General features: G+C 40.3%; 1 protein-coding gene across 2 annotated transcripts in view; it reads right to left on the reverse strand.

Moving 5' to 3' along the window:
- Positions 1 to 605: 605 nt before the first annotated feature.
- slc38a4 (solute carrier family 38 member 4) overlaps positions 606 to 18,206 on the reverse strand; it is a 61,169-nt gene continuing 43,568 nt past the window's right edge. For both annotated transcript variants that reach the window (XM_062993968.1, XM_062993959.1), the window contains exons 14-16: positions 7,390 to 7,534; positions 4,982 to 5,079; positions 606 to 4,778 (exon numbers count right to left, since the gene is read on the reverse strand). In XM_062993968.1, the coding sequence (XP_062850038.1) occupies positions 4,674 to 4,778; positions 4,982 to 5,079; positions 7,390 to 7,534 (348 nt within the window). In that variant the 3' untranslated portion in view covers positions 606 to 4,673. The remainder of the gene's footprint in view (positions 4,779 to 4,981; positions 5,080 to 7,389; positions 7,535 to 18,206) is intronic.

Here is an 18,206-nt window from a genome sequence, read left to right on the forward strand (position 1 = left end):
CGCTTTTGTTTTGCAATGAAAACAAAACGTATCAGTTTAAGCTTTTAATTGGTACATATTTGTTACAGAGATTACATTAATTTGCACAATGACTAGGAAAGTAAAGGCACTAAGTAAAACGGCAAAATACAGTTGCTAATCTGTTGTTTTTATCTGAACTTAGATTATTTGTTTATTTCTACTCTACATTTCCAATATATGTTTTGTGTAGATTATATTGACTCGTGACTTGACTCGGACTCTAGCCTAATGACTTGTGACTTGGCTCGGACTCTAGCCTAAAAGACTTGTGACTTGACTCGGACTCTAGCCTAATGACTTGTGACTTGACTCGGACTCTAGCCTAAAGACTCATGACTTGACTTTGACTCACATTTTGTGACTTGTGAACATCTCTGGGATGCAAAGATACAGTGATTCCCATGGTTTTTGAATGGAATATCTGCAGGTGTCCACATACTTTTGGTCATATTGTATATGTACTGAAATGCTCCTAAATTCAAAAATTGCTTTGTAATTTTTTGTGTGTAACAGCTGCCCACGAAACCTGTCAGAAGAACCACATCATTACATGAGCCAAAAATAACAACATCTGGACACCACAATTATGATTTTTGATCTTGTTTATTTTTTGCATTACATAATATCAATCAATACAAAAAAACCTTTGACATGTTCAATATGCAAATCACGCATGGTTGATCCACAGGAGGCAGATTCTGCTTGGCCAGCAGTGTGCTAGTGCTTCTTGCGGGTCAGATGGCACTGTTAGAACATTTAGGAAGACGGGTCGAGCTCTAGCTGTGGGGTCGGGCTTCAATTGCGGAGGTGCTTTCGGCTTTTAGCTTTGTGCGATCAGCGCTTTAAAAGTTTAATCAAAGTTAGCATTACATACAGCAATAAATATTTCATTCTGAGGTACTGGAAAAATCAGTATAGGCTCCTCAACAAGTAAAGCTGACTCGCTCTTGTTAAAGACCTGAAGAATAATTAAGGCACAAAGCTAAAGCCCATCCAGAATGAGTTCAACACACTGAGCACACACATGCGTGCAAGATGAACTACAGCATGTTTCAGCATTTTTCTGCTCATGTACAGAAGGACTGGACCAAGCTTTATGTTAGTTTACTCAAGACATTGCAGGTAAGTTTACAAATGTACAAAAAGTGTTTTAAAATGAAATGGACAAGGAAGATACTCAGAACTTCACATGAACAACAATGTGTCTATCATTAAATGTACCATCATGAGCTGACAAGTAGGATAAAAAGGTTTCACGTTTTTGTTGATTCATAAAAATGGCCAAGGAGGACAATGAACAATAGAAATACAATAATCCTTTTCACAAAATTTACAAAGCAAGCTCAAAATAGAAAGAAAAAAACGTTAGTAGACTGTACCAAACACCAGTATCTAAAATACATAATGCTAAAACTGTATTGATAAACACTTGAGATGATATCCCTTTGCACCCTTAAACAACTCATAAGTTTTACCTAATAGATAGGAGATTATTTACAATGAATATACAACCGTCAAAAAAGACAAAAGTTTGTGTTCCAAAACATGAGCAAAATATACCATTTCATTTGAAATATCCATTCGTCTAAGTAGATCAACAAACGATCTATAAATATTGTCCACTTTGGCTGAATAGTAACAAAAAACACACTCGGTCAAATTTGCAGTGTTTGGTTTGTCTGGCAAAATGGTCTCTGCACCAAACATGGAGACAACTCCTCTCCGAAAAGGCAAAGGAGCTACGGAATAAACCAGTAAGGCAATACAGCAAGGCACGGCACAACATAAATATATAGGAGACTAAGATGAACTTCTACCATGCAAAACCTGTCAAACTAGTTCCTTTAAGAACAATAAAAGTGAAGTATTGGAGCTGGGGGTGTCCAGATTAATAAGGAGCCGGGAATGACATCAGGTCAGATCTGACATACAGACAGGTGACAAATGAAAACCATAATCTGATTAAATGTGTTGGGAAACATAAGGACAAATGCTTTCAGACAGGGGTACTGCATGGTTTGGGTCCAATTGTCCCCCTGAAGCACGGGTGTCAGAGTCTAGTTTTTTTTAATGCATTTTCTCCCCATTTTCCTCCCGATTTAGCGTGCTCAAATTTTTTTTCTTCTGCTGCCGAGAGATACCAGATTGAATCCGAGGAGAGCACGTCGCTGTGCACGCCTCTTTTGACACATGCACAGCTTTTTTTCGCCCCTGCATTCTGCACAGGCGTCTTTCCGCCAATCAGGGTCCTTACACAGTGTATGAAGCCCTACCCACCCACCCACACATAGTCCGGCCCCCACGCTGCAGATACGGTGGCCAATTAGTATCTGCTGCAGGCACTACCAATCATGCCCGCTAGATGGCAACACTGAGTTTCGAACCGAGGAGTTTAGTAACTCAGTGCTGGTGTGCCAGCGGAATATCCCGCTGCGCCACCTGGGGGCCAGAGTCTAGTTTTACAGAACTAAAGTCGTGAAGCGTTAATAGTTCTATTATACTGAACATACCTCATCCAAGAGGTTGTTCTGCCATTTCTATACTTATGGGAACGATCTCTTTCAGAATGTCAGTGTCCCTATCCTCACTACAAAAAATGATGTTTATCAGGTGGTGGGGCTTTACACTCACCAGATCTTAATTGGGTTGGAAAGCTGAGGGAAATTTTGGTTTGATGTGTGGGGTAATACACAGCTCTCTCAACCACCATCATCAAAACCTCAGACGAAACATCTTTTAGAGAATCAATGCTCAATTTCATCAGTGTAGTCATCTGTGCTAATGACAGTTCATTACCACAGATGTTTTTTGGGATCATTTGTCACCTGACTGTATTTTTCAGTTTGATCTACTGATATATTTTACAGTGTACATGATCACAAGCATTTTAAAAAACTTGCAAAAAGACAGTAATGCCTACCAAATAGTCTTATAACGGGAAAACTGGTCTGGATGTTTACTATTTTAACCCCTTTTTATAGCCCGATATAAGGGAAGCTGTGACTATGGCAAACCTTCAGTAGACATACGCACAGTAAATGTTTGAAATTTGAGGAGCTGTACAGTACAATACTGTAGTGTGTGCTCCCACACTGTGATGGCTATGTTTAGCCTGTATCCTTGCGTCCTGTCTCAAACAAATGCATTTCATATATTTACTAGTGGTGGATAAGCCTTTCATTTAGATCTACTGTATGTCGTTTCATTGTGGCAGAGGGGGTTGGAAGAAGCGATCTATAAAAGTAAGGGGACAGGATTAAAAATAGAGTTCGAATTTTATTAAATTAAGTGCAGAATTAACACAATAAAAACAAAAAGCTCTGCATTTCCCTGCACCTGTGACCTGTGTTTTTTTTTAACTCCACCAATGGCTCTTCAGTACTGTTTGTCTTTGATTGGCTCTTCAGTAATGTTCACAATTGATTGACGGCATACGGTTCATTTGAGCCCAATGACTATTTAAGCATTTTAGAGGATGTTTTGTTGAATTATCGTCATAGGTGTCACTTGTGGGACCGTGCTACCACCCGTAACTCTCTGAATCAATCCTGCTCCACAAGCTGTTGTGTCAGGACCATGATGCAGGGCACTGCAGTACAGTACATTAGAAAATTTTAGGAATTTTATCATCAGATCTGAAAGCAATCACTCCCTTACATTCAGAATAAAGCACTAGTCAAGTTAACTGGTATGTGAGGTTCAGAGTGGTCGATGACTATACTGTACAGGCCTTCCAGGCATCAAGTTCTCAATGTCAATGTCAGCCATTTTATTTTTGTTCCATGCCCGGAGTCAAAGTGACAGCATCGGAGCTGAAATGCAGGTGGACTCAGCATTTAGGCGAATGTTTCTGAAGCCATCACGTCAACTGAATCACATATTCAGTTTGTCTTACTGACACTATGCATCCAGCATAATATAAGCGGATATGACTCTTAACTCAAGGATTTTCTAATTCTCTTGAGTGGAAACACTAAACTGGAACATTTCCCTTGAGATAAAAACAGCTTAGGACTTTACAAGTCTGCAAACAAGATAATAATGTGATTGATCAGATTAAACTACCATCAGCAATATAATATGAAAATTCTTTTTAAAAATAGATTATGGCCTAAACAAGAAATGCTCTATGACATGTATAAACACTGATGTTAGTTAAAAAACGTCTTTGTTAGCATGTGTGTTCGAGTGAATTCACCTGCTTGTGAACACATATAAAAAATATTAAAACGCAATCTAAAAGTGCTCTTTATACAACCTAAAAATGACCTCCTAAAGAAGAGGTGGCCATTTCTTTTGAGGCAGCTGAGTCAGACTCAGTGTTTTTTTTTTTTGCATCTCTTTCTATCTCTTTTCCAAAGCAAGAACTCTGTGACATTACCTATTCAAATGTGCTGCAATGCAAGTATGAACATTTTTAGTAATTCTCAGCATCAATCTACATTCACTATGCACTAAAGTACTACAGGATCTGATCTAAAACGAGGCAAATGGCACATACAGATGATGTGTAATGATATCAGTAAAACAGAGAGACAGAGAAAGATTCTGATGGCTGAACGTCTGTTGGTAATACTGTGTTCGAGGGTGAACTCGGCAATGTGACTGTCACATTGCGTATTGTAAACCTCAGTCAGCGACTTTGGGGAAGTTTAGTGGCCACCTCCAGAGCCTGGGGGATTATGGATCCAGTCGAGGATGATGAGAGACAAGCTGCCGATCATAAAGACAACGCCGACTGTCAGGAAAATGGCTGCCTGTGGACACAGAACAAGATACAGTGAGTGGCTACTACTAACTACATGCAGACTCTAAGGTTAGACACAAAAATGTCTTCTCTTTATTTGGCATTATTCTGCATTAAGACAGAATGTGATGGTGCAGTGTTAGACTAGCTTACAAAAATTGTAAATAACAATGAAAACATTGTGTTAATGTTCCAGTTTTAAAACAGACTTACGGATATCTTTTGGGTGGATCTGAATGGTATACTTTTCACCAGGCGCAGATAGAAGGCAGCAGGTAGGATAAAGATCAGCATCGTGGCAGCAGAGGAGCCTATGTAAGAAACAAGAGTGGAAATGAAAACCCTAGCAGGCATAACTTGATTTTTCTAATAATCTCTCTTACTCTTTTAGTAACTAGTCTTTATTATTAACAAATACCAGGTAATTTAAGATGTACTACAAGCCCCTACAGATGCGTTAGGATCCCCTGATGGAAGGTGTGCACTGGTGTAAGAATTGTTCTTTATTGATCTGATAGATTGCTTATATAGATATTCTCAACACAGATAGTTCTCTCAAGTTTCTTTAGTAATTTTGAATGGGGTAATATGCAACACCGGCCACTACCTTACCGCCTGGGTCATCCAAGTTCAGTGACTCAGCAAAGAATTAAACTCCAGGGTTGGTTAAATAGCCCCAGGAGTCAGCTGCTTTAGCGCATAAACTTTAGTGCAGATGAGCACTGAAGCTCTTGGGATTTGTAGTCCGCTTGAGACGAAAGCGAATTAAAAGGCAGTTGAACCGTTAAAAAAGCCTAAGCAGCTAGTTTCCCAAACCTTAAACTCTAAAATAAAATATGCATATGTGATATGTACTATATCTTCAGCCTTTTAATGCATCTTCCTATGGTTTATGTGATCCTTATTGAGTTGCCTATAAAGAAAACTGCATCCACATTGTTCATGAGAGTGGGCAGAAACTGTGCAGTATGTACAGCTTCATGAGTTTACATGTACACCGATCAGCCATAACATTAAAACCACCTCCTTGTTTCTACGCAAATTGTCCATTTTATCAGCTCCACTTACCATATAAAAACACTTTGTAGTTTTACAATTACTGACTGTAGTCCATCTGTTTCTCTGCATGCTTTGTTAGCCCCCTTTCATGCTGTTCTTCAATGGTCAGGACCCCCACAGGACCACCACAGTGGGGTAGGTATTATTTGGGAGGTGGATCATTCTCAGCACTTAAGTGACACTGACATGGTGGTGGTGTGTTAGTGTGTGTTGTGCTGGTATGAGTGAATAAGACACAGCAGTGCTGATGAAGTTTTTAAACACCTCACTGTCACTGCTGGACTGAGAATAGTCCACTAACCAAAAATATCCCGCCAACAGCACCCCATGGGCAGCGTCCTTTGACCACCGATGAAGGTCTAGAAGATGACCAACTCAAACAGCAAGCAATAGATGAGCAATCGTCTCTGACTTTACAACTTCAAGGTGGACCAACTAGGTAGGAGTGTCTAATAGAGTGGACAGTGAGTGGACACGTGTGTCTGATCCACTCATACCAGCACAACACACACTAACACACCACCACCATGTCAGTGTCACTGCAGTGCTGAGAATCATCCACCACCTAAATATTACCTACTCTGTGGTAGTCCTGACCATTGAAGAACAGGGTGAAACAGGTTAAAAAGTATGTAGAGAAACAGATGGACTACAGTCAGTAATTGTAGAACTACAAAGTGCTTCTATATGGTAAGTGGAGCTGATAAAATGGACAGTGAGTGTAGAAACAAGGAGGTGGTTTTAATGTTATGGCTGATCAGTGTATAACTGTATAGTATATTACTATTCTCTAATTTTAAGAAGTTTGATTAAGTAATGAGAGTTTAGCCTAAATCAGTTTATTCTGAGTATGTAACAAATAATCTTTGTTAAACATGCAACAACAGAAAAAGAAATATACAAGATAATGGATTGACTAATGTTGTGCATTACTAAAATCAGTATGAGGTGCTACCAGTTTGTTAAAATAATAAAAATAACTTTTAAACGAGATTAAAATAAAATAAACAGTTATTTTAAACGAGAAGTAAAGCTGCCACTGCTATATGGGAAACTGAATTAACCAAAATATTTAGTACATAATAAAGATGCAGCTGTGAAATGGCTGAGTGAAATATCTGGACCTGTGCCTTTCCGTTATCAGAAGTGCAGGTGTTAGACATTTGAACCTATAATTGATTAACATAAAGCACCTTAAACTTCAAGCTCTTCGTGAAGTACATTTATCTGATTTAATATGTGTTTCCAATGGAATTTAAACTCCATGTGCATGTATCTCCAATTGTGAATATAAATTTTTTTTTAGTTATCTAATTATTCTGTGCATGCAAACACACTGACTGATAAGCAGTGTCTCCTTGACCATAACTGACTTCACCACATTCTTTTGTTTATTTTCGTAGGTCAGACCAGCCTCACAATCTGTACTTTCAACAATTAGTCACACAGGAAACCTAGAGGTATCTATGATCTCAATAATTATATATTAAGAACACACAATAATGGTTTTGATGAAGATGTATGACAGATATGTGAGTGGACTGTGGAACATTCTGACTCACCTATGAAGCCAAAAATATCTCTGATGGTTGGAACAAAGATCACAAGGAGATTGTTAAACATCAGGATGGCGGCGGCGATGAGGATGTGCCGGATCCAGCTGAATTCTCGACCAGGAAAAAGCAGTGTGGTGATAGATGAGCGAATCTAACAACAAAAAAGAGACACAGAGAGAAGCACAGGTCAGTATGTAGAGTAAAACATGTACAAGTGTTGCACAGGCAAAAGTTTAGACATTTTGTTGACGTTCTAAGTGCAAATAAATGAATACATCTTCTACCTGAAACACATTTAAATACACCTACCAGGCATAAAATTATGACCACTGACAGGTGAAGTGAATAACACAGATTATCTCTTTATCTGTTAGTAGGTGGGATATATTAGGCAGCAAGTAAACATTTTATCCTCAAAGTTGATGTGTTAGAAGCAGAAAAAATGGACAAGCCTAAGGATTTGAGCGAGTTTGACAAGGACCAAAGTGCGACGGCTAGACGGCTGTGTCAGAGCATCTCCAAAACTGCCGCTCTTGTGGGGTGTTCCCGGTCTGCAGTGGTCAGTATCTATCAAAAGTGGTCCAAGGAAGGAACAGTGGTAAACCAGTGACAGGGCTACTGTAGCTCAAATTGCTGAAGAAGTTAATGCTGGTTCTGATAGAAAGGTGTCAGAATACACAGTGCATCGTGGTTGCATGGCTGTTTTGACAGCAAAAGGGGGACCAACATAGAAAAAATTAACCCCTATGTCTAGGGGTGGGTGCAGAACAGCCTAGCCATAGGAAGTGCATTTGTCAATGCACTCTCAGTGCCGGTCCTAAGCCCAGATTAAAAAAATGGGCAGGTTGTGTCAGAAAGGGCATCTGGCACAACAGAATGTTAACTCGTCTTTATTTAGAACAGAGATAAAACATAACATGACAAGCGGTGTCCAAACTTTTTGGAACTGTATGAAACTGCTACTACCTATTATATAGTTCCCGAATAAGGCAAGGGTGTCCTAATGCTGTAGAAAATGGTATTCTGTTATATTGTAAGCTTTAGTCTTAAGTCTTTCAAAAAGTCAGCATTTATGCCATTTAAGATACAGGATATTGTGGATTTGTGGTAAACAGAGTAAAAAATGAAAAAAACAGGTGCATTGCTGAAATCTAAACCTGGATTTATAGTCTAATAAAAAGCTTTGGTAGGATACTGGTAAAGGATATTGAGATAATATGTACTTCTTATTTAAAAAAGTGGGGCTGTTTTCTTTCTTGCCAAGTGAAAAGTACAACCCGTCTCCAACAGTTGTGGGAACCATAAACAAAATGAGGTAAATCTATATTTACAATATTTTAAACATGTCAGTGAATTACAGTTACTACTACTACATTTAAAGGAAGTGACTAAATTATCAATTAGTTTGGGTAACTGTTTAGGTCAATTATTTTAACTACATTTTCAGGCACTACTGCATGACTGAACAAAATAATGGTATTTTTTAAATCAAGATGCAAAGGACAAAGTTGCAGACAGAACTATGTCCACCAGCACTATTATCCTCCAATGTATATGGTCAATGTGAATGGTATGTAAACATCAAACCGTGAGCTTGTTAATTAAATTAAACATTAAATTCAAGATCCATGGGTATTAATATGTACTTTGCCCAACCTTTGAGGCCTCAATATTCTGGCGCTTGTGGGAATTTCTGCTCATAAAGTCAGGAGAACACTCCTGAAGTAAGACACTAACACTGGACAGGAAGGTCTGGGTTAAAATTGACACTTCATCCAACCCAAGTCAAGACTCTCTATAAACTCTCACTCCAGTCTTTATAGACTTCTCTCTTACTATTTTTGTTGCCACAAAGATGGAACCATATAATGTATTTTATACAACTAATTAGGCAATGGGTGTGGTTGAAACACCTGAATTTAATAATTAAGAGGGGTAACCACATACACATAGTGTACTCTAGCACATAGTGTACTAGAGTAGGAGCAGGTGCTAACAAACTGTTCTAAGCAGTCTATGAGCTGAAGCCGGATCACAAGACCAGCGCTGATCTGCTCAGTGGGAACTGGGGGAGGAGTTTACCAACCAGAAGTGAGGACAAACCATAGTCACTCACACACACACACACACACACACACACACACACACACACACACACACACGAGGGCGGGACCTGGCGCTTCAGATTAACTAGATGTGTTTGAAGCTTATGAAAGGGCAGGAGAGAGTTGCATCAGACAGCTTGTCGGAGGTGTGGCACTGCAGCTCCCATACTGTGTTTAACGTGCCTAAAGTTTATTGTTAAGAACAGCCTAAAGAACTTTGTCCAGTTGATCTGAGAGCACTGATTTGGTATCTATACAACAAAATCAGTTTTTACCAAACCAGGGATTTTTTCCAAATCAACACAAGCTTCTTTATTGCAAAGAAAAAACAAGGATAATACTTTTTCACAGTTATTCCTGTTAGATTACTAAAACAAAGAATAAAACTAAATACAAATGTACAACCCCAAATCAGAAAAAGTTGGGACAGTATGGACAATACAAATTGTGTTTTTTACATTTACTTTGACTTGTATTCATTGAAGTGCAAACCCAAGACATTTATTTCATGTTTTGTCTAGTCAATTTCAACTTTGACGCTTAAAATACATTTTGGCACTGAGGATACCAAGCGATTAAGTGTTTCAGGTGTTATTTTGTTTCATTCTTCCCGCAAACATGCCTGCAAACAGTTTTTTTCCCCCTCATTACGATACCTAAATTGCCCCATCTTAACTTTTTAAGAATGTGTTGCAGGCCTGAAATGCAGGAATGGATTTATATTAACAAATGAACAAAGCTGACAGGACAAAACATTAAATATCTTGGGTTTATACTGTCTGCAATCTTCAAGTCAAATAAGCACTACAATTATTAAAATCAGCATTTTACATACTATTCCAACATTTTCTGATTTGGGGTTGTATTAAAACTAGTCTACAAAAAGATATCCCTAAATATTAAGGTCTTATTTGGTCATATTTACATTTTTGTCAAGTTAATGCACAATAACTGGTCTTTTATAATAGTAATTTTCAGTGTAGGATAAATGTGACCAATGTGCATGCTGTGATGACCTAATGGTATAAAATATAGACACCATAGTTGTGAATCATAAGAGGAAATTAACTAGAAAAATATTTCAAGCTGTAGCAACTGGGACTGAAAAAAGTCTTGTTGCCTCCACCTGTGTTAAAGTCTATCTCCTTCCCTCACAGCTCGGTGTCTAGGTTGTATTTTTAGCAGGCTGATACCATGGTCCCTCTTTTTTGCATGGGGTCTCAGATGAAGGAGCTGCTATTGGTTGGCACCTAAGTGTGACATTTCGGTTGTCCCAGCTTTGGGCAGCAAAAATTCGGCATCCACCAGTGAGCATGAACCTTTAGAAAACGCATGTGTGATCTTCACCCAGCCGCTTTGTCCGTTTTACTACTTACTAAGGTAAAGCATGTGGCAGCCAGCCAGCTATGAATTATAGGATGTCCGTGCAAATGTATTGCACTTCATAAAGATTTACCAATCATGCCGTAGAACTAAGGCAGGAACAGGTCATTATGGGAACGAAACACCTAAAACTAAGCTATATTCTTGTCCTAATGCTTCGGTTTGTACTGCATTGTTAAAATCGGTGCATTTTAATCCTGTGAATAAGGCATGCCTTAGTATTATGCGGATTAGTCATGCAGTTAATCCGTCTGGTACAACGGCAGGGCTAGCATTTTAAATGCTGAATGCCTTTGGTAGGATGTAGACAGCATGCTCGTCTGTGCTGCATCATACGCCAAAGACAGCCAGTGATTAATACGAATGTGTGCCTGTCAGACCCGGGGTGACAGTTAAGACAGGACACACCAGCAGAGATTCTCCCTAGGATCTCCTTGCTGGCAAAGTCCAGTTATTGCACAGATAAAACAGGTGCACATGTGCATGGGCACAGAAGCCAAGCTAGAGACATCTTGTATTAGTGCTGCACAAATAAATCTTATTTAATTTAATCATATTTACTTATTGCATTAACTGCATCAACTTTTGTCTTCCTAATTTCATTAAAATAATCAAGTGTGATATTTATTAGCTTGACCTAAACAGCCAGTTGGTTAATGTTAAATTCCTTACATAAAATCATGATTTACACATTTATTTATTTATTAATTCACGTTTAGTACCCACTTAATCCAAAGGGTCAGGGAGAGCCATGTGCCACCTAAAAAAACTCAATATACAGTGTATCACAAAAGTGAGTACACCCCTCACATTTCTGCAGATATTTAAGTATATCTTTTCATGGGACAACACTGACAAAATGACACTTTGACACAATGAAAAGTAGTCTGTGTGCAGCTTATATAACAGTGTAAATTTATTCTTCCCTCAAAATAACTCAATATACAGCCATTAATGTCTAAACCACCGGCAACAAAAGTGAGTACACCCCTAAGAGACTACACCCCTAAATGTCCAAATTGAGCACTGCTTGTCATTTTCCCTACAAAATGTCATGTGATTTGTTAGTGTTACTAGGTCTCAGGTGTGCATAGGGAGCAGGTGTGTTCAATTTAGTAGTACAGCTCTCACACTCTCTCATACTGGTCACTGAAAGTTCCAACATGGCACCTCATGGCAAAGAACTCTCTGAGGATCTTAAAAGACGAATTGTTGCGCTACATGAAGATGGCCAAGGCTACAAGAACATTGCCAACACCCTGAAACTGAGCTGCAGCACAGTGGCCAAGATCATCCAGCGTTTTAAAAGAGCAGGGTCCACTCAGAACAGACCTCGCGTTGGTCGTCCAAAGAAGCTGAGTGCACGTGCTCAGCGTCACATCCAACTGCTGTCTTTGAAAGATAGGCGCAGGAGTGCTGTCAGCATTGCTGCAGAGATTGAAAAGGTGGGGGGTCAGCCTGTCAGTGCTCAGACCATACGCCGCACACTACATCAAATTGGTCTGCATGGCTGTCACCCCAGAAGGAAGCCTCTTCTGAAGTCTCTACACAAGAAAGTCCGCAAACAGTTTGCTGAAGACATGTCAACAAAGGACATGGATTACTGGAACCATGTCCTATGGTCTGATGAGACCAAGATTAATTTGTTTGGTTCAGATGGTCTCAAGCATGTGTGGCAGCAATCAGGTGAGGAGTACAAAGATAAGTGTGTCATGCCTACAGTCAAGCATGGTGGTGGGAATGCCATGGTCTGGGGCTGCATGAGTGCAGCAGGTGTTGGGGAGTTACATTCCATTGAGGGACACATGAACTCCAATATGTACTGTGAAATACTGAAGCAGAGCATGATCCCCTCCCTCCGGAAACTGGGTCGCAGGGCAGTGTTCCAGCATGATAATGACCCCAAACACACCTCTAAGACGACCACTGCTTTATTGAAGAGGCTGAGGAATAAGGTGATGGACTGGCCAAGCATGTCTCCAGACCTAAACCCAAAAGAACATCTTTGGGGCATCCTCAAGCGGAAGGTGGAGGAGCGCAAAGTCTCGAATATCCGCCAGCTCCGTGATGTCGTCATGGAGGAGTGGAAAAGCATTCCAGTGGCAACCTGTGAAGCTCTGGTAAACTCCATGCCCAGGAGAGTTAAGGCAGTTCTGGGAAATAATGGTGGCCACACAAAATATTGACACTTCAGGAACTTTCACTAAGGGGTGTACTCACTTATGTTGCCGGTGGTTTAGACATTAATGGCTGTATATTGAGTTATTTTGAGGGAAGAATAAATTTACACTGTTATATAAGCTGCACACAGACTACTTTTCATTGTGTCAAAGTGTCATTTTGTCAATGTTGTCCCATGAAAAGATATACTTAAATATCTGCAGAAATGTGAGGGGTGTACTCACTTTTGTGATACACTGTAATTGTTTTTGGTAGTGCATTAAGGTTATTTATTTATTTAGATTGTTTAAATTATGATTTATTTTTATTGTATTTTTTAATTTTTTGAAAATTAAATTATGTTTGTATTTACCTTTTTAATTGAATTTAAATTTTCTTGTCACTAAATTTTATTATTATTATTATTGTTGCTATTAGGTGGAAATAGTAGTAGTTGTCAGTAACACCCTGGACGGGGCACCAGTCCATTGCAGGGCAGAAACACATACACATACACTCACACTCATACACACACCCATTCACCTATAGGGCAATTCAGTGTCTCCAATTAACCTGACTGCATGTTTTGGACTGTGGGAGGAAACCGGAGCTCCCGGAGGAAACTCACACAGGCACGGGGAGAACATGCAAACTCTGCACAGAAAGCACCCGGACCGTCTTGCTGTGAGGCGACAGTGCTACCCACCGAGCCACTGTGCCGCCCTAGTAGAAAACTAGTAAAATAAACTAAAGAAACCTAAAATTTAAAATAGTGCATGTGGCAAAAGGCAACACTGACTGGCAACACCAATCCCACAGTAAACTATGCTCATGGCAGCAAGAGTTAACAGGGATTGTGGCAATCTAGTTAGGCCCTATACAGAATCAAACTATTCACCCTACAGGGAGATCCTAAAGAACAACCCTTTCTCCCTACCCAAAAGGTTTGTGATTATATAGTTAAGGTTTGCCATATCATAATTGCCTTTTTGGAGTGCAGCTAACAGTTAAATTAATAACACTAGTGCTTAGACACTTAAAGGTTTAGTAATCGCTGCTTTACAGTGTCAACTTCTTGACAGGTAATGAACCGCTTGAGGAATATAAGATTAAATGCTACAAATATACAAGATACAATGTTACAAATACAAGACAAATGACACAGTGAACTACGTGTATATTTACACACAAACATTTGCAACGCAAATGTAATTCGCCTAAAAGAGTTGAACCACCACATGAGTCGAGTCAACTTATTCCTGAAATCACATGTGTAGCACAATGGAAAAATTGCAGTACGGGAACCTGTGTCGTTGTGACTATGAGTAAGAGAAATATTTATAATTCTTTATCACTTTTGCTAGCCCAAGGTCTCTGTATCCCAGAGACAAAGCAAATGTAATCTTTTTTCCCCCTGTAGAGATGTGACCTTTCAGTAATGTAAAGAACACGCACTACCAGAAAGCACAATGTGTCTCTCAATGTTCACAAGCCCTCTTCTTTAAAAAAAAAAAAAAACTTCACTAACGTACTTTACTAAAAAGTTCAGCTGTCTGGCTGACATTTATTTATTTTCAATATTTGCTTCACTCTGATTATTGCTATTGCCATGAGGCATGAATACACAGTGGGCAGGGATCTAGTGTATTGCAGGGAATCAACCATTTCTCCATTCATTCACTTACCTAGGAACAAACTACAGAAAGTGACAAAAAATGCTTTTTGCTGTGTGGCACCCTGTGCTATACAGTGGACCCTTGAGTTACGAACGGTTTACCATACAAACATTTTAGGTTACGAACGATCTTTTTCAACTTAATGTACAAACAAATTTCGGATTACAAACCGAAATTCGCGAAACACGTGTCACGAACAAGTTGACTGACCGTCTCTCTCTCTCTCTCTCTCTTTTTATATATATATATATATATATATATATACAGTGTATCACAAAAGTGAGTACACCCCTCACATTTCTGCAGATATTTAAGTATATCTTTTCATGGGACAACACTGACAAAATGACACTTTGACACAATGAAAAGTAGTCTGTGTGCAGCTTATATAACAGTGTAAATTTATTCTTCCCTCAAAATAACTCAATATACAGCCATTAATGTCTAAACCATCGGCAACAAAAGTGAGTACACCCCTTAGTGAAAGTTCCTGAAGTGTCAATATTTTGTGTGGCCACCATTATTTCCCAGAACTGCCTTAACTCTCCTGGGCATGGAGTTTACCAGAGCTTCACAGGTTGCCACTGGAATGCTTTTCCACTCCTCCATGACGACATCACGGAGCTGGCGGATATTCGAGACTTTGCGCTCCTCCACCTTCCGCTTGAGGATGCCCCAAAGATGTTCTATTGGGTTTAGGTCTGGAGACATGCTTGGCCAGTCCATCACCTTTACCCTCAGCCTCTTCAATAAAGCAGTGGTCGTCTTAGAGGTGTGTTTGGGGTCATTATCATGCTGGAACACTGACCTGCGACCCAGTTTCCGGAGGGAAGGGATCATGCTCTGCTCAGTATTTCACAGTACATATTGGAGTTCATGTGTCCCTCAATGAAATGTAACTCCCCAACACCTGCTGCACTCATGCAGCCCCAGACCATGGCATTCCCACCACCATGCTTGACTGTAGGCATGACACACTTATCTTTGTACTCCTCACCTGATTGCCGCCACACATGCTTGAGACCATCTGAACCAAACAAATTAATCTTGGTCTCATCAGACCATAGGACATGGTTCCAGTAATCCATGTCCTTTGTTGACATGTCTTCAGCAAACTGTTTGCGGGCTTTCTTGTGTAGAGACTTCAGAAGAGGCTTCCTTCTGGGGTGACAGCCATGCAGACCAATTTGATGTAGTGTGCGGCGTATGGTCTGAGCACTGACAGGCTGACCCCCCACCTTTTCAATCTCTGCAGCAATGCTGACAGCACTCCTGCGCCTATCTTTCAAAGACAGCAGGTGGATGTGACGCTGAGCACGTGCACTCAGCTTCTTTGGACGACCAACGCGAGGTCTGTTCTGAGTGGACCCTGCTCTTTTAAAACGCTGGATGATCTTGGCCACTGTGCTGCAGCTCAGTTTCAGGGTGTTGGCAATCTTCTTGTAGCCTTGGCCATCTTCATGTAGCGCAACAATTCGTCTTTTAAGATCCTCAGAGAGTTCTTTGCCATGAGGTGCCATGTTGGAACTTTCAGTGACCAGTATGAGAGAGTGTGAGAGCTGTACTACTAAATTGAACACACCTGCTCCCTATGCACACCTGAGACCTAGTAACACTAACAAATCACATGACATTTTGGAGGGAAAATGACAAGCAGTGCTCAATTTGGACATTTAGGGGTGTAGTCTCTTAGGGGTGTACTCACTTTTGTTGCCGGTGGTTTAGACATTAATGGCTGTGTATTGAGTTATTTTGAGGGAAGAATAAATTTACACTGTTATATAAGCTGCACACAGACTACTTTTCATTGTGTCAAAGTGTCATTTTGTCAGTGTTGTCCCATGAAAAGATATACTTAAATATCTGCAGAAATGTGAGGGGTGTACTCACTTTTGTGATCACAAAAGTGAGTACACCCCTCACATTTCTGCAGATATTTAAGTATATCTTTTCATGGGACAACACTGACAAAATGACACTGACACAATGAAAAGTAGTCTGTGTGCAGCTCATATAACAGTGTAAATTTATTCTTCCCTCAAAATAACTCAATATACAGCCATTAATGTCTAAACCACCGGCAACAAAAGTGAGTACACCCCTAAGAGACTACACCCCTAAATGTCCAAATTGAGCATCGCTTGTCATTTTCCCTCCAAAATGTCATGTGATTTGTTAGTGTTACTAGGTCTCAAATGTGCATAGGGAGCAGGTGTGTTCAATTTAGTAGTACAGCTCTCACACTCTCTCATACTGGTCACTGAAAGTTCCAACATGGCACCTCATGGCAAAGAACTCTCTGAGGATCTTAAAAGACAAATTGTTGCGCTACATGAAGATGGCCAAGGCTACAAAAAGATTGCCAACACCCTGAAACTGAGCTGCAGCACAGTGGCCAAGATCATCCAGCGTTTTAAAAGAGCAGGGTCCACTCAGAACAAACCTCACGTTGGTCGTCCAAAGAAGCTGAGTGCACGTGCTCAGCGTCACATCCAACTGCTGTCTTTGAAAGATAGGCGCAGGAGTGCTGTCAGCATTGCTGCAGAGATTGAAAAGGTGGGGGGTCAGCCTGTCAGTGCTCAGACCATACGCCACACACTACATCAAATTGGTCTGCATGGCTGTCACCCCAGAAGGAAGCCTCTTCTGAAGTCTCTACACAAGAAAGCCCACAAACAGTTTGCTGAAGTCATGTCAACAAAGGACATGGATTACTGGAACCATGTCCTATGGTCTAATGAGACCAAGATTAATTTGTTTGGTTCAGATGGTCTCAAGCATGTGTGGCGGCAATCAGGTGAGGAGTACAAAGATAAGTGTGTCATGCCTACAGTCAAGCATGGTGGTGGGAATGCCATGGTCTGGGGCTGCATGAGTGCAGCAGGTGTTGGGGAGTTACATTTCATTGAGGGACACATGAACTCCAATATGTACTGTGAAATACTGAAGCAGAGCATGATCCCCTGCCTCCGGAAACTGGGTCGCAGGGCAGTGTTCCAGCATGATAATGACCCCAAACACACCTCTAAGACGACCACTGCTTCATTGAAGAGGCTGAAGGTAAAGGTGATGGACTGGCCAAGCATGTCTCCAGACCTAAACCCAATAGAACATCTTTGGGGCATCCTCAAGCGGAAGGTGGAGGAGCGCAAAGTCTCGAATATCCGCCAGCTCCGTGATGTCGTCATGGAGGAGTGGAAAAGCATTCCAGTGGCAACCTGTGAAGCTCTGGTAAACTCCATGCCCAGGAGAGTTAAGGCAGTTCTGGGAAATAATGGTGGCCACACAAAATATTGACACTTCAGGAACTTTCACTAAGGGGTGTACTCACTTTTGTTGCTGGTGGTTTAGACATTAATGGCTGTATATTGAGTTATTTTGAGGGAAGAATACATTTACACTGTTATATAAGCTGCACACAGACTACTTTTCATTGTGTCAAAGTGTCATTTTGTCAGTGTTGTCCCATGAAAAGATATACTTAAATATTTGCAGAAAT

The sequence above is a fragment of the Trichomycterus rosablanca genome, chromosome 1, assembly GCF_030014385.1.
Source record: "Trichomycterus rosablanca isolate fTriRos1 chromosome 1, fTriRos1.hap1, whole genome shotgun sequence".
In the NCBI taxonomy this organism is placed as follows: Eukaryota; Metazoa; Chordata; class Actinopteri; order Siluriformes; family Trichomycteridae; genus Trichomycterus; species Trichomycterus rosablanca.